General features: G+C 39.0%; 1 protein-coding gene across 6 annotated transcripts in view; it reads left to right on the top strand.

Moving 5' to 3' along the window:
* The window catches only part of MYO16 (myosin XVI), a 377,031-nt gene that overhangs the window by 63,862 nt on the left and 288,774 nt on the right, over window positions 1–24,395 (top strand). The window contains exon 1 of one of the 6 annotated variants that reach the window (XM_061377884.1): window positions 14,230–14,730. The exons of 3 other annotated variants lie outside the window; for them this stretch is intronic. In XM_061377884.1, the coding sequence (XP_061233868.1) occupies window positions 14,703–14,730 (28 nt within the window). In that variant the 5' untranslated portion in view covers window positions 14,230–14,702. Of the gene's footprint in view, window positions 1–14,229; window positions 14,731–19,086; window positions 19,147–24,395 lie in introns of those variants that run through there. 2 more of the 6 variants (XM_061377878.1, XM_061377883.1) reach the window with 2 other exon arrangements.

Raw genomic sequence — 24,395 nt, 5'->3', positions numbered from 1 at the left:
ATATAACAGTATTGGTGACAGAGTGAGGCAAAATGACTGTAGCTGGACAGCACCCACTACAGTCTCCACAGGTTCTTAGTACAATTCCCCTAACTGTTTGCATTGTATTCCTTAAGGAAAGAAAGAATAGAAAACTAGAAATTTCACAATGAATTTCAGGAAAGATGTGCACTCACATAGAGAGTTGAATACTTCAGAGCAAGGGCTAGAAAGGTGATACTGTCAAGTGTTTCAAGCCCAGTATGCTTTTCCTGTGGATCCAGATCATATCCATGAAATGGAAAATACCCGTTATAGAAAAGGAGGCAAATAATACTTTATAATTCCACTTCAATTCTGAATAAATGGTATCTTTTTTTCAGTCATGTGGCTGGTTCAGAAAGGAAGTTTTCAGTACATTAACAGCATCACAATCTTTGTACACCTAATTTATTTGATTATGTATATTATGTCTGCTAGAAGTAGTTCCCTATTCACTGTTTGCTTTCAGCTTCTTGCAAATAATGTCTTGTTGATAATATATGATCTCTGTATAATGTGATGTTAGTTCTTCAGTGCTCTTGACATTTCCACGAGAACATACACCTTCAAACTATTTTCACACAAAACTTTGGTGTCAGTTATGTATCTAGTTTACTACCAAGCCTTGACATGTAAATCTTATTTGTGAAACATCTGTCCTTCTCAGCTGCAGTTGAATAACAGGGATCATCTGAAATAGCTAAGCTTTCCTCACTTAGTTTATCAACAAAGAGCTGCAGTGCCATAGAGAGTTAGACAATCTTTGTGCTGCCTTTCAAAACTTCAGTGTTAACATAGTTAAAATGTCTTCCTTGATGGGTTATTATTTCTTTCAAAAGTAGATCTGAACACAACTGGAAGGAATATAGTCTAGCTCTCCCACTGATTTTCTTCTTGAATACTTCATACTCTATAAAGAAAGAACACTGATGTTCTTTGTGGTGTTCCTGCAAGGGGATAAGTACAATTGGGTCATCCAAGAGCAGTAGATGGACCATGACATTACCTATTCAAACAGTAGCCTCTGTGTGTTTGCCAGCAAATCCTCTCTGTGCACAACAAACCTACTGTTTTAGAAAGTTACACAACAGATTTTGTCCTCAGAATTTGTTTAAAAGTTTCCTTGAGAAGATTAATTTATTTGTATGAATATTTATAAAAAGGCTCAAAGAAATACAGAAAATCAGTTGTAGAGATGCTCATTGTTAGAAGAAGAGCGTGTTACTAACTTAATGTACTAATCAGCAGGAATATTTCACAAGTGCCTTTCTTGCTACACATCCACACAGTGAGAGGTCAAAACAGCTAGGCAGAAGGGCTGTTTATTAGCAGGGAGGAGCTGCCGCCTTCTTTGGGCTAAGAGGTATTGTAGGATGCGAATAAATATACAACTTAGTAAAGCTGGTATAAGATCAGAGTGGGACCATCATTGTTTGGATTCCCTGTTTTATTCTGGAAGATTTTTAAGAGAGATTTGATAAAATGAAGCTTGGGAAAGAAAAGGGCTATTACCATGTGCGGGTGAAAAGTTTGAGCAGGGTCTTTGGTCCGGAATCAGTGCTACCTTTTCTCGGCGGAGGAAGAATGCAAGCAGACTCAATATGAGGCATAAGCAGACTTCGTTTATTTGCTCGGTACACTCCCTTTTATATATAACTGTATCCACTAGTCAGCTACTGATTGGCTATTAGCTTCTACTTGGCATAACTGATAGGTTATAAGCCTAAAGGTATTAACAAAGTTACAAGTTTTGCTCTCGGTACTTTCCACTCCGGGGCTTTCCACTGTTGCTCAACCTTCAGTACTTTTCCACTGTTACAATAGTCAAGGACTCAGGCCTATCCTAGGCCATAACTATCACAATTGACTTTCTGGACACAGGGGATTTCTGGATCCACTGTGACCTTTCTCCTTGAGCCATTCTCCAACAACCATGTGTAAGGAAATATCATGCAAATAGTAAAAGTAGACGGTTAGTTTCGGACTAATGCCTGTTAAAGCAGCATTAGCTTCACCTCACTGCTGTCAAACCTATGGTCTTCTCTTCTGTAGGTTTTCATTAGAGAGAAGAAAAAAATGTTTTTCAATCAGGACAGACACTGATGCTTCAGCTCAGCAGCTGCAGCACTCCTGTCCTGTCCAGCACCAATCTTATTTCAGTCAGGCACAGCTCTGCCCCTCTTACCCACTAAGGCTTTTCCTGGCTGGTCAGTCCTGCCTTCTCCTGTGTTCCAGCCTGCCACTGCCCTAGGAGGTGTCTGATAACAATGCACCTACATCTTACAGCAAGATTTCCATCAAACATCATCATCAGGGACTGATAAGCTATCACCTGCCTGCAATACAGAGAGTAGGACTGTGAGATAAGGGCCTAGAGATCTCTACTTTGTAGAATCACAGAAATAGCTAGGTTGGAAAGAACCTTCAAGATCAAGTCCAAACGTTACCCCAGGACTGCCAATGCCACCACTAAACCATTTCACTGGGGGCCTCATCTACACAGTTTTTGAACGCTTCCAGGAACAGCGATTCCACCACTTCCCTGAGCAGGCTCTCTGTCAAGACATTTTTCCTAATATCCAGTCTAAACTTCTGCTGGGGTAGCTTGAGGCCATTTCCTCTTGTCATCTTGCTACCTGGGAAAAGAGACCAGTCACCACCTTGCTTCATCCTCCTTTCAGGTAGTTGCAGAGAGTGATAAGGTCCCCCCTGAGTCTTCTCCTCTCCAGGCTAAGCACCCCCAGTTCTCTCAGCCATTCCTCATCAGATCTGTTCTCCAGGCCCTTCACCAGCTTCGCTGCCCTTCCCTGGACCTGCTTAAGCACTTCAATGTCTCTCTTGTAGTGAGGAGCCCAGAGCTGAGCACAGGATTTGAGGTGTGGCCTCACCAGTGCCGAGTACAGGGAGATGTACTGATTTTCTTGAATACTGCTGTTACACACTGTTTCTGAAGCAGGCTGGGATGCTGTTGGCCTTCCTGTCTGCCTGGGCCCAAGCTGGCTCATGTTCAGCAGCTGTCAAATCAGCACCGTCAGATCCTTTTCTGCTGAGCAGCTTTCCAGCCACTCTTCCCCAAGCCTGTAGCATTGCATGGGGTTGTTGTAGCCCAAGTGGAGGACCTGGTGTCCTCTCTGCCTGCCTCTACTCTGCTGCTGCTCTGCTGGGAGTCCCTGTGGGTGGGCTGAGCCAGTACCTGGGGGCTGCTGTCCCCCACCCTTCTCTCCCCATGGCAGCTGCCCCAGCCCATGAGCAGCAGGGAAGTGGCCAACTGGAGCTGGACTGATGGATGTGCTCATGAGATCCTTACAGCTGTCAGCCAGCCGTTCAGCCTTCTCTCTGGTTTCTCTACCCTTGATATGTCTGGAGCAGCTGGCGGGGGCACAGAGTGAACAGCTGCAGATTTGCCTTTCTCTTCCATCATGGCATCTTGGGGTGTATTCATCAGAGCGGGACTGGAAGTGGTACACTTTGAGTGCCTTCTCTCTCTTACCTTCACTTCTTTGATACTGTCATCCACACTGCTGATTGTGATCTCTATCACCATTTCTTGGCCGTCCAGCCAGTAAAATAGGAAAAAAGGTGCCATCAATTCTCTAGGACATAATATTATGAGGAAGAGCTGTAAGAGTAGAATACAAACTATCAGAGATTAACTATAAACCACCAACATTTGTTGTTTAAAAACTGGACTTTAAAAAGCCACTATTGGAAACGAATGCATTTCTTTGTCCATTGTCTACCTGTGAGGGTATGGAGAAGAAATAAGAAAAAGAAAAAGGTCTGTGAATAAGGTGGGAGCTTCCAACTGTTTATCTCTGGCACTTGGCTATGGATTATTTGTTGCAGAGAAGTAACTAGTAACTCTGCTTTTAATAGCTGAAATGAGAGTGCACCTTGCTCCCTTCATGTATCTGTTTCAAAAAGAGCATTTTTAAACTATTCAGTCTGTTTTCCACTCATTGTCATTGTTTATGATATCTCAGAATGCATCTTGGTGAGCAGCAGGACTCTTAAGTTTACAGGTGCAGAATCACTGGGGGAGCCAGGGAGTGCCAGCTCATCTGAGAAATAACGTCAGGTAGCTATTGTACAGCTATGGCTTGTAGCAATATATTTGCTTATGCTAGTAACTCAGATGCTCAGTACAGAGTCCTTTTACCTCCTGTATTAAGGTCAATGTCATTTTTACTAAAGTGTTTCAGTGTTGGCTAACTACCTTGAAGTCATTTGTAGTTTAAGATAATTGTAAATAAAAATATTTAAAACATACGAAATAGGTTATAGTTTCAAATATTTATGCAAAAGGAGAACAACAGCAGCAAAAGCAAAAATAGCTATTTATTTTGTTGCTAAAAAGTTGTCATCTGAAAAACCTCTTTTTTTCTATCCAGCTGAATTGCTGCAGACTTCCTGAGCTATGTGATCACAGGCACTGTCCTTTTGCCTTATGTTTCAGATTGTATGAATTGGATTGCACCCTTCCTGGTGAGAAATACCAACTTTTAGTGCCTGTTTCTTTTGAGGTCTGCAGGGATCCCAGTTACGTTTATACCTCTTTGGAGTATGACATTTATCCAGGATGTAGGTCCTGAACCCTCCTGAGATAGAGTGTCCCTTTGGCACATCAAGAGCTGTCCACTTCACTTCATAGGTCTATTATCAGCAGCTTAACTCAGTGGGGAAAATCTTCTTGCCAGTCTAGTCACCCCCAGTCTTATTGTCAAACGTCTGCATCCAGAGAGTCATATTTTTCTATCTCCTTTTAAAGTAATGAACATATTTGATGCCAACATTGAAGTGGGATTTTTGCACACAGCTAACTTACCACATGTTGACTGAGACCAGGTACAAAGATGTTTAACTGCTGTAAGGTGAGATACCTATAGGTTAACTGGTCTCCTAAGGTACTTACTGAAGGACCGTTTACTTACTCTTCAATCTGTGCAACCTTTGAGGTATTCTAATTACACATTTTGGACTGGACATGGAAAACTACATATTACTTCTGTGTTATATATGGTATCCTGATCAAAAGGAGAAAGAAGCTAGAGGCACACACAAAAAAACTAAATAAAATCCTTCATATCACAAAGCTTTGGACCTTTCCATATTATTGATAAATCTGTGTGCTCAGCCTTTATAGCTTTTTTTCATGTTTAAAAAACATTTTTGAAATTTGCTTCTGATAATTAAATGCATCCTAATATAAAATTGTCTTTAGCAAACACTCTAAATACATGTTCGTTTCAGGCACTATAATTAGGTTCAACAAATGCCAACATTTTTTAGCATATGTGATTTTTTTTTTTTTCTCCTTAAAACATAAGGAACTGAATTCAGTAAATCTATGTTAATGCAATATTCAATTTACATAGACAGAAGACCCACAAGGACTGATAGTAAAAAGTGATGAGCCCTATCCACTCTTGACTTCAGCCAAGGCCATAAGGTTAGACCTAGAGTTGGTGAAATTAATCCCACTAATTTCTCTACTCAAATTAGCATTACCTATTGCTATGTTGTCCTTGAATTTGACAAAAATATGTTGATAAGGGAAAGAGGTTTTGAAATGACAAAAATATTGAAAAATGGATAAATGCATAGTCTCCAGTTAACACCAGGTTCAGCAGGAGCATTTGAAAGATGTTATACAAATTAGTCTTGGTATGCTATGCATAATTGCCAATTCTTTTTTTCCAAGATAGCTCACTTATGTCATTTTCCAATAATCTTAGGTCATTCACTTTAAAGAATTTAGCTTTGAAGGCAGTGACAGAGCTACTGATTTTAAGGTTAAGATCTAAGAATTCTGGAAGAACGGTTTCTAGTCAGTGCCAACTTGTGTGGCTTTCTCTTCTAAGAATTTACAGCTTGGAGTGGCAGTCCTTGGAGATTTCAACACTATGTGTTTTGGCTAAAGGGTGAAGGAAATAACTTCTCATGCAGTTTGTCCTCTGCCTGGATAGCAAGGTGCTGAATACTTCTTTTCTTTGTCAAGGAAAACTGCTGTAAATGAAAGCAAAAAACACCCCACCTTATAGATTGATTGGAATGGTGTGATTTATCCTGCTGGATAATTCTTCTTTATAGACATGTTTTACCACATTATGTTTTTGCATTTCTGTTTTGCTACCTTCTCAGTTGTCCCTTGCTATTTGAAATAAAATGTAATTACTATTATATTTCTAAGAAAAGAATATTAGAATAGTAACTACTTTTCTAATGAAGTGTTTGATTGAAAGAAGTGTTCGTTTGAAAGCAAAGAAATGAATCTTCTGTTTCTTACAAACATCCAGCCATTCCAGTAAGAAAAGAAATGCATTATTCTGTAAGAATGAGTTCCATGGGTTTTCAAATCATTGGGGAATGAAATAAAACATGACATACATTATTATAAAAAAGCTGAGTACCAGCTATCAGAATTTTCAGCAAACTTACCATACTAAGGGCAACTGAGATGATTAAGGGAGTGGAGCATCTCCCTTATGAGGAAAGACTGAGGGAGCTGGGTCTCTATAGTTTGGAGAAGAGGAGACTGAGGGGTGACCTTATTAGTGTATATAAATATATAAAGGGGGAGTGTCACGAGGATGGAGCCAGGCTCTTCTCAGTGGCAAACAATGATAGGACAAGGGGAAATGGGTACAAACTGGAACACAAGAGGTTCCACTTAAACTTGAGAAGAAACTTCTTCTCAGTGAGGGTGACGGAACACTGGAACAGGCTGCCCAGGGAGGTTGTGGAGTCTCCTTCTCTGGAGACATTCAAAACCCGCCTGGACACGTTCCTGTGTAACCTTATCTAGGTGTTCCTGCTCCGGCAGGGGGATTGGACTAGATGATCTTTTGAAGTCCCTTCCAATCTCTAACATACTGTGATACTGTGATACTGACATTATAGCTGCCCCAGTGGTATGTGCAGTAACTGTGCAAGGCTGCCTTACTCTCTTGTTCATGTGTAAATCAGGTGCTCACTGAGTTGAGGAATTTTGTCTTTGGTTTTCATGTTTGTACAAAACACAAATCTGACCTGAATATTTAATTTTATTTTTTTTGTATGAAGGAGCTGATTATCAGGGCATCTTGTATTTATTGATTAATCCTCAGCACTCTCCGCACGATTCTTAGTTTATGTTTGCAGATCCTCCTTTATTTCTGTTCTTACTGGCATCTCAGCTGTGTCCTGTTCACTGCCTGTATGGAAGAAGTTCTTTCCTTCTTTCTACCATCTTTGACTTCTTTTGTTTGTAGCCTCACTATCCTTAATTTGACCTCAAATAGTTTTAATTATGTTGATTTACTGCTTTTTCAGTGTTGCTTGGATATCCCTATAAATCAGTTTCTTTAGCAGTCTCACTGTGCCTGTTTTCCTAGCTTCTTTATATACCTCTCATTTTCCACCTCCTTCCCCTAACAGCTGCCTAATTCTTGTCAGCTCCTTATTTATTTTCTGCTAATTTGAGAATGAGTTGTAATTCTATTATGGTCATGCTGAGTGCAGTAAATTCTGCATCTCTCTCGTTTGCTGGTTTATCTACTTGTCCATGTCATCTTCAAGCTGTATAATGGTATCTTATGTCAAAAGTTCTTATCATAATACTTTTTGATTTGGTTATCATTTGCATCAGTTCATACTCTCATCTAGTCCTTGTGGTCAGAATGACAAATTCCTGAAACACTGACACAAACAAAATAAAAAGAAGGAAATAAATAAATAGATGCAGCCATTGGAGGCTGGAGAAGGTGTAGAATCAGAGTGGCTGTCCCAGACACTGTGCACATCTGTCAGCATTGTCAATTTATGTGACATGTATTTTTTGCACCCCTTTCCTCTCTGAAGTCCCAGTTTTGTTCTGTGCTTCATTCATAAGAAAAAATTGGAAGCCAAGTATGCATTAACAAGTTGTGCTGAGTTAACATGTAGAATTGAGTACAGAAAGGCTCTGAAAAAGAAGCAATATCGTATTTAGTATGAGATAAAAAGGACAGTAGAAAGATCAGAAAACAGGATAGGTCTTGGGTAGCCCTTTTGCTCAATTTTAATCTTTGCATTTCAGGTTGTTTCTTATAATTTAATAATATGCTATTGTGATTACAGTGTATAATTGAAACTATTACGTACATCAGAGAGCTTAAACTACCTAAGGAGGGCCTACAGGAAAGCTGGATAAGGGCTTTTTATGTAGAGCAAGTAGTGATAGGACAAGGGGGCATAACTTCAAACCAGAAGAGGATAGATTTAGGAATAAATTCTTATCTGTGCGGGTGGTGAGGCACTGAAACAGGTTGCCCAGAGAAGTTGTGGCTGCCCCACCCCTGGCAGTGTTCAAGGCCAGGTTGGATGAGGCTTTGAGCAGCCTGGTCTATTGGAAGGCATCCCTTCCAACCCAAACCATTCTATGTTTCTGTGATTCTATGTTTGTAACTGTCAGCACAATAAAAACTGTCCAATATTCATCCTGTGTCTACAGAACTCGCCAGTATCTTGTAAACCCAGTTAAAACTTAGATATAAGATTTATTCTACGCTTGGTCTGCAAATGTAGTGCAAATGTTTTTATTTGGGTGGATTTCTTGGATGTCATGATTGACTAATTTAAAATGCAGTTAATTCACCACCCTTTACAAATCTTCAACATCAATTCTTAGGGTTTTTTGTTGTTGTTTGTTTGTTTTTTGTCTTTTGAGCACCTACTAGTAGAGTTATCTCTGAGATGACTAATTGCCACACCATCCTTTTTGCTATCTGACAGTTCTGGAAGAGTCTAATTCGATCACTGCATTCTTCAGCTTTCAGCTGTTTTGAGTTCCTTTTTCCTAAATTAGGAACATGCTTTATCTTAGCTTCCACAGTCCTTTCAAGATTTCTGTAAGTATACTTCAAGATTTACATTGTTGTGGTAACATTTGCTCTTATAAAGGATACACAAATTCCTCTGTTTTATTCTTAGATTTTTATCCATCCTCTAGAGTGGTCATTATTTGTCTCCTGGTTTTAAAATTGTCAAAGAAATTACAAAGACTAAAAAAAAAGGATACAATGCAGTGAGTCATGGCGTTTGATAATTATCAGGAGGATAACAGTGCACTTTTCATGTTAAACTGAATTCTTACCATTGTCTATTTCTTTACTAAATATTATAAACTTAAAAACCACAATCCTATATTATCATATAACAGCTCTTTATATGGAAATTCATGGTTGTTTTTTCATTCTCTCTTGTGTCTGGAGTTTGTGATGACTGTCATGTTTTTCTGTTTATCATTTTAACATGTGTCTTGATAGTTTCTTTTCAGTCTCATAAGGAGCTTTTTATATAAAAAGTCTACAGCTCCTCTTTGACATCCTTCCATCAAATCTAGTAAGAAACCTAATTTTTTTTTAAACTGTATACACAGATTGTAATGAAGAATTTCATTATTGAGTCACTTCCAATGCCCGAGATGGGACTAACCATATATGAGTATTGGGATTTCTTTCTTGTATTTAGCCTTGTTATTACACAGTTATGGGCTCTCCTACCACAGGTGATAGCTGCTTCATCTTGACCAGTTAAGAAACTGCTAGAGAGATTTACACCCAGCCTAAAACTGATAGTTTTGGGTATGGGAGGAAGCAGGTGGTGCTCTCAGGTGGCACATAACTTCTGGTTATTTTGCAGACTTCATCAGTACTGGGTAATCTACTGTTTCCAATCCATTAAAAAGTAATTACAGATTAGTCCACCCATATGCATTTAGTTATAACATAAATGGAGAAGAAGAAAAAAAGGATTTTTTTCACTTTCCTTATTCTGTAAGGGTTTGATCCAGTAGTAGAAGAGTGGGAGGAAGATCACCTTCTTCCTGAAAAATCAAGGCATTTGCAGTGGAATGGGACAGGAGGAAAGTGGGCAAAGGTTGGAGGAAGAGGAAAAGTCATCTGGTCTCTGGGAGTCAACCACACTCTGAGTGACTGAGTGATTAGATTTGGTTTCTTGCTGCTATAGATAGAAACAAACTCATCCATTTACAGGTCAGCTAATCTGAAAATTTATTTGGAAATACTGCTGTGTTTTGTTCTGTTGTGATGCATGTAGGAAAGATTAGTCTAGAAACCTTCTTGCTATCTACACATGCTATGGTTCATCCTTAGCTTCCTGACAAGCATACAACTACCAGCTGTTATTTGAAGAGTGGCTGGTTGACAGCTGGATAGCATGTCCAAGGATTGATTGCTAAGCAGTATTGTTTGTCAAAATATGTGAGTAATGTTAATGTTACTCTGCATCCCATTCTTTTCATCTGCAGTCTTAAAATCATAAGTAATGCAATAAAATTGTAACATCTGAAGGAATATAGCAAGCTTTGTACTGAATGAAAAAGGCATAAACAGGGAGCATCTGTCATGTTTTTAAACCCCATAGTTACGGTGTTTTTCTCATTATTCAAATTGCTGGCAGATAGTTCTGCATTTCTCTATCAAATCTCACAGTTACATGTGAATTATAAAATACTAAGATGATAAAAATATTAGATGTTTAGTTGCTTGTGACACCAGAAGACACTGGCAGAGCAACAAAATATTTACATGACATAAATACAATATAGCATGTCAGTTCTTGGCAGCAAGACCTTATTTTAAGCAGTGGGGTATTTTTTTGTAAATTATTGTAGGTTATTTCATAGGTGATTTTTCTGAGACAAGTTTTGAGCCTTGAAAATTGAGGTGTGAAAGCAGTATCTACCCTGAGATGATGATCCATAAATGGAATATATTTGCCTTATCATGAGGCAAATAGCTATCCTAGTGATGGTTGACCAGTTCCAAGATTTCACTGAATGCTGGATTTGTACATAGCATGAAAATGGCTATTTTCTTTCTGTAGGGAGAGGTGGCAAGGAATTTTTCCAGAAGAGGTAAATGTATCTTGTTTTCTGACCTTGGTTCTATTTCATCTCTGTTTTTGGTAAGCTGTACAAAATCAAATACATTATTAAGTGTTTTATCACCAGATTTAATACTAGCTCAGTCTTTTTTCACCAGTCCAAGTACACTTGTGCCTTATTGTAGACTTAAAACACCAGCATGTTCTTGAAACCAGTGGGGTTGTGAATGAAAATGCTTCTATGTTCCTTAATGTTCAGATAAAGCAGTATTGTAATGTACTTGGGACTTGTCCAGATATACATCCATAGTTTACATGGTTGGATTTTAAGTGTTGTTTATATCTTCTGGTGTTTGGGTTTTGTTGTTTGTGGTTTTTTTTTTCCAGAATTCCTTTCTCATTGCTGGAGTTCAATCAGGAGAAAATACGTAACCATGACTAATATCAGTTTTCTTGTGAATAAGCAAATTGTACGATTTGCCTTGTAAAATCACTGACAACAAAATATTCCCTCCTTTGGGCTTGTATCAGAAACCTAAATTTTTCTTTTTGTTCTCACACTTGAAATCTTTGTTTATGGCATGGACATCTGCCACTGTGAGTGCAGCATTTCTTTCTCTGTTCTTTCTCTGCTTTCCATCCTAGCAGAAGGTTGCAGTGGAAGTCGTGTGTCTTTCCAACACATAGACCAGATTTCTTCCTCTTCAGTATTCCTATTCTGGCTTCCAAAATTTTGTCAAGTTCAGCTGCTACTTTTGTCAAGGTTCATCCCATCTCTGCACTCACAGGTATCCCTTGTTCTCGTTTCTCTTTATTCTCCATTTCATGCTACTTATTCTGCCTAGTGTTTTCATTTGACCATAGGTTTATCTGGCACCTTTCCTTCCTCCTCATTTTTGTGCTGCTTTAACGCTGCCCTTTGATGTGTCAAAACTTTCTGCTGATAGCAGTTTACAGTGCTGTTTTAAATGCATCATAAAAATTTTCTTCCTTATATCCTCTTTGAGTTTAAAACCATTACCCCTTATCCTAGTTCAGCAGACCCTACTAAAGCGTTTGTCCCACTCTTTCTTATAAGCCCTCTTTAAATACTGAAAGGCTGCAATAAGGTCTCCCTGGAACTTTCTCTTCTCCAGGCAAAACAACTGTGACCCTCTCAGCCTTTCTTCGTGGAAGAGGTGTTCCATCCCTGTGATCATTTTTGCAGTCCTCCTCTGGACCCACTCAAACAAGTCTCTGTCGTGTACTGGACACCCCAGAGCTCAATGCAGTGCTCCAGATGGGGACTCACCAGAGCAGAGTAGAGGTGGAGAATCAGCTCCCTCAACTGGCTCCTTCTGATGCAGCCCAGGACACGATTGGCTTTCTGGTCTGCAAGTGCACACTGCTGGCTCATGTCCAGCTTTTCATCCACCAGTACCCCATAGTCCTTCTCTGCAGGGCTGTTCTCAATCCCTTCATCCCTCACCCTTTATGGATACCGGGAGTTGCCCTGACCCTGGTTCAGGACCTTACACTTGGCCTTATTGAATTCTCATTTCTTGCAGTATGAAGTATGCAGTCTAACTCATAATATAAATACTAAGTTTCATCATCCTAAATTTTCACTATGGCAGTTCAGTAGATAAAACACATATATTATGATCTCAGATGAGACATCCAAATACCTTTTCTCTGCATTTTGTTCAAGCCATAATCATAAATACTTCCATTTCCCTTTATCTCTGTCTTCGGCAAAGCATCCTTTGTCCATTACTCCCATTCACCAGTGTTTACCAAGAGTCCTCCTAGTTCTAACCATTGTGGGCTGGTGGAAGTGTGATGTTATTAGACATGGCAGTTTGTCTGCCTGACTGTACCACCAGAGATGAACCTGTCAGGAATGTCTACACCAAGAAGTATTGCTCAAAGGGCTTTTTGTCACATTACTTGACACTTGCTCATGAACTATGACTAACACTGCCTGTTAAAACACTGTGTATGTTTATTTTATAAGCCATATGGCCCATAGTGGCCTAGTGTTGTATAGGTGTGAAAGAAAGTCTGGATAGATTTAATTACTTTGGACTTCTGAGCTTTACAGTGAAAAGTTTCCCTGGTAATGTCATTACTGTATCATGGTTTATATAATTTATCCCTATGTCTCCTGGTTATTTCTAGATTTTTTTCCCTCTTTCTTTTGAAAAATGATGTTTTTAGGGAAAAAAAACACCCAAACAACCTACCTAAATAATTAGTTTTGCAAAACTATTGCTGTGAATATTATACCTAAAATCAGATTTTAAATATGTGGCTGTTTGGAGATGAGAATTTTCACCTAAGGGTTTTGATAATGGATCAATGGAAGCCTGTGAATATGTATCTTTCTACTATTGTGGGAACTTTGCAGAGTAGTTAATAGAATCTGAATTAGTAATCTTTACTAATGAGTTAGACCCTTTTCCCCTTGTAGTCCCTTTAACACTTTGTAGCTGTTAAAAATGGTTTGTGTACAAAACAGTAGGTAAGAACCTTTCAGACAAGTAAAAGATTTAAATATGGCTAGGCTATCAGTTTCCCTTCACAAGAGTTCTTTCTCACTCAGTGAATGTGGTAAGCGTGACACATGGTAAACAACATATATCTTCTCTGAGCACAATTTTCCTCATTTTTAAATTTTATTTTATAAAAATATTTCACTGTAGTTCTGTGGTAGTTTCTCAAAGAAGTAGTGACTAAATTCCTGGGTGACTGTTTTTGGAAAATTAATTCATGAATTGTTCTCGGGGGATGATACAGCCTGGGTGTTTAAAATACAATGCAGGTCTGTCTTTTGTGTGCCCTTAATCTGAAACCGGGTAATGCGTCAGTATACATTGTCTCATTAATCTGTGGTATGGTAAATAATTGTATGGACTTGTTCTTAGTGATGCATTTTCATAAGCTTTTTGTCTGCCAATCAGTGATTAAAATATCATTAGATAACATTCACGTAATCATCATATAAACCGTGCAGAGCTTGCAGATTCTTTCTTCTGGCATAAACATTCCATCTGTGAAAAAGATGCAATGTAATACAAATAAATGACAAAACAAGAACATATCAAGGAATGTACACACAAGCATGTTTCCTAGCTTAATTTAAATGAACCCATGCATGAACCAGGAGAGTCTGAAGATAGCTGTGGGCTGTATCCTGATTTTTACCTTACAACATACTGAAAAATGATCTGTGATGCTAAAAGGTGGTTATTTTTGGCAACCTGTATCAATTTCCTATTCACACAGCAACTGGTGGCAACTAAAAATAATCCTGGTTTAGTACAAGCTAAGAATCTGGTCGCATTTGGCATACGCACAACATGCACACATAAAATTTAAGATCCCCTGTTCTGCTATTTCATTCGAGCCACTCATCAAGCTTAGTTTGCTGCCATTTGAAAGCTATTGAAAAGCCATTAACTGGCAGGATTGTGAGAGCCGCAGTGCAGCAGCACACCTCAGTGCTGGAAGAATGTGGCTGCAAGTGCACACCAATTAAATCTTTTATTCCCAGCGATGTGGGATTAGGAGCCGTGTCAATCAATTGTGCTACAATAGCACGTGCAGTAGTCATGGTTCAAGACGCACAGAGGTTTATCTTAACGCCAGCAGTCGGGTGAGGATGACTTGGAAGCCTCTGCAAGATCCTGGAACGGAAACTACATTGAATAATGTATTCTGAGGTATACTGGATACCTGAGGAAGGGCTCTAAATAATGCATTTTCTGGGCATGACAGTTGTAGCAGAAGAGAATGCTGAAACCTGTAGCAAGACTACAGCCTGAGATGAAAGAATGTCTCATTACCGTTTTATCAAATGCTGTAAGTAACAAAATGGCTATTTTGATTTTAGAACCGTCTTTTTCATTTTCTGAGGTGTGTCTTTTCAATGCATATGCAAAAAGTCGAAGGCAGATGCTGCATGATGTCAATGTGGTAGTCGGAAAGGGGAGTTGTTACTTTGCATGTGAAAATGCAGGCAGAGCACAGCGTGTCTTTTTCTCCTCTGTTCAGAGGCAACTTCATTGTGTGATAAAGCTCTCATTCTGAAGTTCATACTGATCAGCTTTTACAACTTTTGTTTAAATTAATCACCAAAGAAAATTATATTAAAAAAGAAGTAACATGTCATCCATAGCATTATGTTAAAGGCGCCTGTCAGGGCAACCTTCGACATGGCTCTTATACTTTAAAATGGTAACACAAATGAGGACAGCTTCATGATTATGAGCACGTCTCATCATCTGTTGTAATTCAAATGTTTGTATCCCTTCCTTAGCAGAATATTTAGCTATTTGGTGTGACAGACTTAAAAGATAATAATGAACTTTTAACCTTGAATCATTCAAGCTACCTTCTTAAAAATGACATTGGATCTATGCTACATTTATTTGCAGAGCAAATTGTTAGCATCATTTTCTTTTACTTTTGGCTTGCCTATCACAGCAGTCTTCCTAGCTGCACATTTTTCAGGCTTTGTGATGCTTTAAAGAAGCATCCAGGGTCTGAGTGGAAATGGGTCATTTTACATCAGCTAATTAAATTATTATGTAAATACTTGTTTTGGACAGTGAGTAGCAGTTTGTTAACCATGAATATTTTTTACTGCAGGACTTGGAAAACTTCAGATTTCTAGTGATTATGTCGCTGTTTTTACATGACAAATAGCGAATTGCTGTAAAAGGTTTTCTGTAATGACTGAGGTGTACCAAGGACATTTCTGAAACTATTTCTTAAATACTGTGTTACGTTTAAGAAACAAGTTCCTTGACGTTTCAATGTGACATTAAGGTGCCCTGGAGGTATTTTAGTAATTGAAGGAAAAATAATTTATGAGTGTTTCCTCTTTTTTGGGTTCAGTGGGACTTGTGCATGGAACTGCTTTTGATACTGGTGAGAGTTACAAGCCTAAATTCCCTGTTCATGCAGAGAAGCAGATTTTAGCTTTACTGCATAGTTTTAAAGGTGCATTCTAAGAATAAGTCTTTGAAATTGTCATGAGATTTGATAAATGCAAATGAGGAATTTGGAGCATAATAACTATCTTGAAGATGTCAGAAAAGTATTGTTCAGTCTTTATTTGCTTTGGAATTACTTTCTTAAAGTGAAACTGCAGCAAATCTATATAGGCGTGTGTGTGTCTGGTAGCATATTAAACATGTATCTCTACAATGAAACTATAGGCTCCTTAATTGGAAAGAGATGAGAGTGACTGTGGGTTTCTCTTGTTAAAAGGAAGCAAATGATGACTAATTGGAATGTTCATTGCATTGGTTAGAGGGCATGAATGAAGGACTGAAACATAGCAGAAGGAAAGGTGAATGCACGACATTAGCTTTGGTAATATTATTTCCTTTTTTCCAAATTTGGAATTTTGTAATTGGTGATTTCTCACTAAATCAGGGTATTTTACCACATAGCACTTTTCCTTCCAAGTAGTGTCCTTTAGAGGGCAATGGTGATTGTTGGCTGTAGCTTGCCAGAAGGGCTTTTTACTGCCTGTGCTTCTCCATATAGAACAGTCAAAAGTGCTTACATGTCCACATGTAATTAGTGAAAGAAATACTTCCTCTGTGATCCTCCCGAGTGTTAACATTTGACTTAACATGCCAGTAGTGTTGCTGATGTTTGTGTTTGGCAGGCAGCTGGGATCAGATATGGGCCAGGGCTTTGTGCAGGGTGACTGCACCAGTGATGTTCTGAGATCTGCTGAGAGAAACTGAACCTTATAGAGGTTGGGATTTGACTCTTCACACTCCACTTTGTTCTTAATCCATTTCACTGATGATTTTTGTATCAGAAAGGAAAGACTTGGAACCAGAGGATGTGTGTTTGCAGAGCACTGTCTCTTGGTCTGCTCTGGGGAGAGAAGCATCTAAAAGATATAAATTAACGGTGCTTTAAAGCTAGCATTTTATGAACTGTAGTGCTATGTGCCTGGCCTTTGAAAGCACTTGCACTTCGGTTTTAAACTCTGCAGAGATTAAGTGTGGAGATCTGAGTTTAGAAAGGCTGTAGCTTTCTCCTGTGTTGTTAGTACAGTTTTACTAATATTCCACCTTTTCAGTGCACTGCTCCCACTAGGAGGCTGCAAAAATGAGGTATACTGTCATCATCTTCTCATAGGATATTTCAGGTTGGAAAGATCCAACCTTGAGAGGTCTCCTGTCCACCCTCTTGCTCTAAGCAGGGGACAGCTGTGTAGTCAGGTCAGATTGTCTGGAACCTTGCCCAGTAAGGTCTTTCATCCCAGTTATACTTTGGAATAAGATAAGGCCTGTTGCAGCCATCGTCATGTAGTCTTCCGCTGGCAGCATTTAAAGCACAAGCTCTACACGTGTCTGCCTGTTTGAGCAGCTCATCTTGTCACTGCTAGTGCCCATCTCCTTTTAGCAGCCAAGTATCTCTGCCGAGTGCTGTCCCTCCCTGTGCTAGTAGCTCCTCCTGGCAATCAACTAGTGCATGCTATTTAGAAGAGAGAGCAGTGGTACATAGGAGAATACCACATTATCTGCAGCTGCTGGGTACCATTTTATTTCAGTGATTTGTGTGACAGACTGTACAAATGAATGTAATTTTGCAAATTAGGCAGCACCTTGCTGCTGTCTTCTCTCCGTTGTATATCTAGTTATGACATAAATAGCATCCTTTGTATGTTACGGCTGTGCTTTTCCAAGTCTGCTCTGGACTTCCTCTGAGTGATCTGCAGAGTTAACTAAGAAAAATAGTACTTCAGTCAGGAGGCTTATATTCTTTACTCTAGAGTCTGCTTTCCGCTGCAAATGTTGTAGAGGTGTATAAACGCAAACAGAATTAAAACCTTGCTAAGGAGTTATAGTCATGCCAGCTGCAAGTCTGAGCCAAATGAATTTATCCAAATATTAGGATCATCAAATCCGAACATCAGAGTCTACCTCCATTCTTTCTGGATTATCTCCATTTCTGGTGCCTTTATCTCCTTTGTATGTATTATGAAACACTGAATTCTGCTTTGTTAGAGACCAGTGCTTACAGAGATCTGGGGTTGAAATACTAATTAGGTGTTTATTGGTGAATTTAATTCAGGATTTGAAATGATGTAACAGAAATAGAATGTTCTCTCCAGCATCTAGCCCTTATTACCTTCAGCATCCGAATACATGGCAAGGATTGTTCACAAAGAACATTAATTAAGGCAGGAAATGCACTGAAAGATTTAAATTTTGATATATCCCTTTTTGATATCTTGTTGTCTATACTGATTTATTCCTTCTCTTTGCTCCCTCCTAACCATAGTAATAAAAAAGTCCTTATATGATGGGGGTCTTTCCTTACACTAAAAAAACTCAGTCTTGACTTTAGTCTGCCAGAGACTTTAATCATACACGTCTTGAAAGGCCAACGCCAGCAGTAACGTGCTTGCAGATGTCATCTTGAGTATTTTTCACACTAATTCACAGATTTTAAATAAAATTACTGTCATATTTATGAATGAAATAAGAGTAAATTCTATGGATTGTTGTTATAATTTCCATTTTATTTCATTTTATCCCATTTTTCTGTATCTTGCCATTTCATTGCATTATTTTTTTAATAAGATTATTAACCGCTAGAGCTCTCAGCATAGTTGGATGAGTGTTTCACCCATGGTAGTGTCTGCCCCTTTTCAACAGGCATTAGTATGTTGTAGAATACTTTGGAGGAAAGAAAAATATCATCCCAAACTCTTGTTTAGCAGATTAAATTCAGTCTATGTGCTTTTCCCAAGGGATTCAGCCCTTCTCACATCATGCAGTCTTCTGAGGCTCCAGACATGCTACAGCGATTGCTCTACCTGAACCTAGTACAGCTTGGAAAGGTGTCGGGGGTTACATTAGTTTTAGTTTATGGAGAATGGGGACTTGAACTTGTTTCTCCCATGGATGCAGAGGCAATACTGTGGGTGAAACATGTGATACCTTCGTGTCAGCTTTCATATTGTGAGACAGCATGTGAAAATTTCATCCTTATTTCAACAGAGTGAGTTGCTGTAGATTACACTGAAGGAGAAGAAGAGCCTGATAAGAAAAATTGGAGACCCCTACTTGGTCTGCAATACAGGAATCTTTGGCATCTATGGCAGTATGTGTTTCTGATGTCCCATGTAACAGTGGCACATAGGTGCTCGGTCACACAGGACAGTTAGTGATGACAGACTAGTTCAAAGTGTTTTCTGCTTTGCATGAACAGGATTTCTTTTATTCCAGAATTGAGCAGGAGGTAGTATTCATTTATTTAGTTCATTTTATGGTGTTCCGGAGAATCGTCATATCCTCTTGGACACGCCTTCTGCCTTAAGGCATAACAAAGTAAAAGTTATGCAGGTGGTAGGAAGGAGAGCTGCAAATAGAAGCAGGATATCTGTGCCATCCCTTTAGTTCGTATTTCATGATGGTGTCAGCTAACTCTTTGTATCATGGTTTATTTCTGCAATAAGAGAGCTAAGTACAACATGGCTGCAGGGAAAACTTCTTTTTCCTTGTGTGTGCTTATGGCTCTTTTAGCTATGGCATAAGGTAAAGGTTATTACTGACATGAGAGGCCCATCATGAGTGAGAGACACTGCCTGTTGAAAATGACTCTGTGAGGAAAAAGCAGGAATCATCTTTCCTGGGAGTCCAGAAAGAGCAAAAGAACCAGCCACTGCTTGGTAGTTCTTAGATCCTGTGAAAATCCATAAAGCAGTTCTAGGGGAATAAATAAATTTTTGAGGAAAGGTGTTTGTTTGAGAAGCTTATACCATGAAGTACAGAAAAAGAATGCTGATACAATGGCCAGTATTTTTTATTCCACTTTACAGACTGAATCTGAGTCTGATGTATTAGTAATATATAATGCAGACTTTAAAAAAAAATTAGTCAGTATGGTTATTCAGATGTTATGAAGGATATCTAAAAAAATAGGTAAAACTGCTTTTTAATTCTGCAGTCAAAACCAAATGGTTTTTATCTTACAAACCTGGATACAAGTAGAGACACTGATAGAACATTTTTAATTCTGTTAAACTTTTTATGTCAGAGGATCATAGAACCGTTAGGGTTGGAAAGGACCATAAGACCATCGAGTTCCAACCCCCCTGCCATGGGCAGGGAGACCTCACACTAAACCATGTTACCCAAGGCTCTGTCCAGCTGTCTGGCCTTGAATACTGCCAGGGATGGAGCATTCACAGCTTCCTTGGGCAACCCATTCCAGTGCCTCAGCACACTCACATTAAAGAACTTATTCTTTATATCCCATCTAAACTTCCCCTATATAAGTCCTGTAGCTACAGTTCCTGACCAAGAGTCCCTCTCCAGCATCCCTATAGGCCCCCTTCAGATGCTGGAAGGCTGCTGTGAGGTCTCCATGCAATCTTCTCCAGGCTGAACAGCCCCAACTTTCTCAGCCTATCTTCATATGGGAGGTGCTTCAGCCCCCTGATCATCTATGTGGCTCTCCTCTGGCCTTGCTCCAACAGTTCCATGTCCTTTTTATGTTGAGGACACCAGAACTGCACACAATACTCCAAGTGAGTTCTCATGAGAGCAGAGTAGAGGGGCAGGATCACCTCCTTCGACCTGCTGGTCACATTCCTTTTGATGCAGCCCAGGATATGGTTGGCTTTCTGGGCTGTGAGCGCACACTGCTGGCTCATGTTCATTTTCTCATCGACCAGTATCCCCAAGTCCTTCTCCACAGGGCTGCTCTGAATCTCTGCACAACCTGTAGCTGTGCCTGGGATTGCTCTGACCCAGGTGTAGGACCTTGCACTTGGCATGGTTAAACTTCATGAGGTTGGCATCAGCCCACCTCACAAGCATGTCAAGGTCCCTCTGGATGGCATTCCATCCCTCCAGCATATCAACAGAACCACACAGCTTGGTGTCATCGCAAACTTGCTGAGGGCGCACTCAATCCCAGTGTCCATGTCAGCGACGAAGATGTTAAACAAGACCGGTCCCAACACCAATCCCTGAGGGACACCACTTGTTACTGGCCTCCAGCTGGACATTGAGCCATTGACTACAACTCTTTGTGTGTGTCCGTCCATCCATCCAGCTCTTTATCCACTGAGTGGTCCACCTATCAAATTGATGTCTCTCCAATTTAGAGACAGGATGTTGCGCGGGACAGTGTTGAATGTCTCTCTCTCACTACTTCACAGTATAGGTGCAGGCCAGCAGGAAAGAAAGGAAATAATTTATAACCTGTGAATGCTAGAACTTCTATACCAGCTATCATACTAGATTTATTTACTTTTATTCAACAGTTCCTGGGTTCATGTGACAGTGACAGAAACTCAATGTTTTTCTTAATTTGACCTAATGTTAAACCTTGTCTAAATATAAAAATGTTAGAAATCACTATCCTGGCACTGGATGCCAAGAAAGAATTAAAAAAATCCTTTAAATTAGCATCTGTATTTAGGCATAGGAGGTGATATTTAGAAAAACGTATTTTGGGCCGGCAGTAGCCCAGTTATCTTTGCACTCTTGTAATACTCGTTGTCTACTAATTTGTCAAGTATGCCTCCAAGTAAATAAAACTTTCTTAGCAGTAAGAACTGACAACAATTTTCCTAACAATAACAACTATTTAGAATTATTTTCAGTATATTGTTATTGTTACTACTATATTAAATTGGTATTTGGAAAAATATATTTTGAAATAACAGCAAGAGGAGCAATATTAACTTGGAAGATTGGGGGCTGTAAGATTTCCAATGTTGTATTCAACCAAAAATAGTTTCTATTTATAATATTTTTGATGGAAATTACATTTATCCCAAAAATAATTTTTATGTCAGCATTTTGTTTCCCACTGTAAAAGGTCTGTTATGAGAGAGAATCGTCAGCAATTTTTGTGAAAAACTTTACTGTGAACTTGTAAAGAAATTATAAAAAAATCTCTTCAACTTCGGTTATTTGGAGTGTTTTTTTCTTCTAATATAGGGGTTCTGACAACAATAGAGAGATCTAGCCACCCTGAAAATAAGATGAACAAGGTTGTAAAGGTCAAGGTATCATGTTTTCTCACCATATTGGCGCAGCATGGATGAAGCTTCAGAATTCTGATATTACATTTTTGAGAATAGAAAGCAGCAAACAATCCCCAAGCATCTCTATTTCAATATGTGGAAATGGAGTTATATATCCACTTTTCCTCACAAAGTTTGTGAAATTTTGAGGCCTAAGGAACATATTTTTGCATCTGAAGTAACATCAGCTCCAAATAATCACAATTCCTTTTCTTTCTTTAATTTTAGACAAATTAATATGCTGCATCATGGTAAATTTTGCAGAGTTCATAGTTGTAAAATCAAAAAGTATTTGTGGATAATGAAATGAACACCTGCATCAAAATTGCCACATTATAAACATGGTTATTTTGAAGCACGTCAGATTTTAAGTTGAAGTAATTCTAATTTGTTCTCTAACAAATGGAAATAAAGTCAATACAAGCTTAGTTTGATTTGGAACAAATAAAGAGTCATCCTAATGCAAGTTTTTAATATATCATAAAGGAGAACCACCAATTAAAAGAAGTGTGATTATTTATTTTGAGTTCTATTTTCCAGTTGTTTCCTTCCAAGCAACTGGCTTCAGTGTAAACAACAGCAAAGTAAGACCTGATAGAAAAAAATCTTCAAGTTCTAATATTAACTGCTGCTCATACCCAGAGGTAACAGATGACATAAGACAATCTGTCATAACCTGCAGAAACGCAGTATTTAGTATTGCCAAATCTGTTTGCCATGCCAGTGCTACTGTACACTGAAATGCAGCTGTCCATGACAAATTCCCCCCATGTCTAAGGTGATTCAGAGAGCTGGGATGCAGTCATTTTAATCTCTTTTAGGCCTGTGAGAATGGTAACTGGCAAGGATTGTGGTCAGGAGGGCACAGGGCAGAGGTGAAAGAACATTTGGTCATTCATTGCCAGTCTTTTATGCGGATATTCCTGAAGGATTTTCACTTGGAGGTGTGCTTTACTTCATAGATGATTTTAAAACAGAGAATGTTATTGGGAAGAAGAAAAATGTTGAGTCTGATATCTTTGGCCATAAATCCTATTATGAATGTTCCTCTATGCAGTATGGCTTTTCAGAAGAGATTGAAGTGATATTCAGAGCATGTATACAGGCAGTATATCTGGGCCATAACACCTCAGGTTGGTGGAGTCTTGCTGTGGTCCCATTCAGTGCAAATCCTGTTAGGAAGTATGACATATAAAATATATATGGGACCTTGTGAAGACATCTACAGAAAATTGAGCAATTTATTAAGGTCATATTCTGAAAGCTAATTGACTGCTTTTAAATGTGATTCTTTTACTATATAAGGAATAAAAGCTTTCTCCTGTAAAGGTTATGTGAATGTTGTCATCTAAGTTGAGGAGAAGGGAGGGGGGAGGCAGACATGTAGAAATTTCCCCTTTTTTCAGTCTTTGTGGAAAGTGTAGTGTTGTCTTTCAGTAGTTTATCGCAGGAGGCTCTAGGAAAACAATATATAACTTAGCACTCAAGTTTATGTGAAACAAGAAGTTTTATATTCACATTGCAGAGGAAATGAATACCTTGCTCTTCAGATGCTTTGTTTTGGACATAGTTACTTGATTGTGTTAGGTGCAGTACTAATAATGTTAGTTACAGCAGTAGTATGTGTAAATCATATAGACAGTTGTAAAAAGTAAAGCTCTTAAGGCATTCTAAATGATATACTTAATTCCTCCTAATATCCAGTGAATATACAGATTTATTGTGGTTTTGAAAGACACTTTTTCTGTCTTCTGAGCAGTATGTTGGAGCTGCAATAATTTCTGTTTGATTTCTGCTTTCAGGTCTTCAGTAGCTTTGAAGTATCTTTACGTTTGTGTAGGTATTTCCTCAGTGAAGGAACTTGAACTGTCATGTAGACAGGGAGTCCGTCCGTTGACACTGGTATTTTCAGCTTGTCAGGTGAAATGAAGCTGTTCAGTTTCTTCTTCCTCCTCTTAAGGCAAATGATGAACTGGATCTCCCCATTTTAATTTAACCCAGAAGTGATATTACTATACATGTTCACAAGCAAGAGTTATAGTGATACTCTACACCCTTTTTATGTTCTGTGAGCCCATACAGCTGTGTGGTAGTGTTATGTGACCACAAGTATAATGCTAGGTGGTAGATTGTGGAAGATGACCTTAACAGATGGTTGTAAACTCTGCTGTCAGGAAAGCTACTCAGCTTGCTTGTGCTTCACTCATCCATGAAGCTCCAGCTTAGCCTGTCAACCGTCCTTGCTAATCTAACTATAGCCCAGGCTTACTTAGGACATACCCAGTAACTGTACCCCCAGCACAAGGGAGAGAAGTCCTTCAGATGCCAGTGGTGTATTCTTCCCAGTTGGTTCTTCTCTTTACTGGAGGGTTGTCTTTGCAGAACTTTGCAGGGCCATTCAGAGGTGCCAGGGCTGAGTGAGTGAGCTGCCCTGAGTGCCAGAAACATT

Source organism: Neopsephotus bourkii, unplaced genomic scaffold (assembly GCF_033783945.1).
Source record: "Neopsephotus bourkii isolate Nb327-2 ecotype Australia unplaced genomic scaffold, CSIRO-AGI_Nbou_v1 NB_1760, whole genome shotgun sequence".
Taxonomy (NCBI): Eukaryota; Metazoa; Chordata; class Aves; order Psittaciformes; family Psittacidae; genus Neopsephotus; species Neopsephotus bourkii.
Note: the sequence above shows the minus strand (reverse complement) of the source record. Positions and strands in the feature narration are given on the sequence as shown.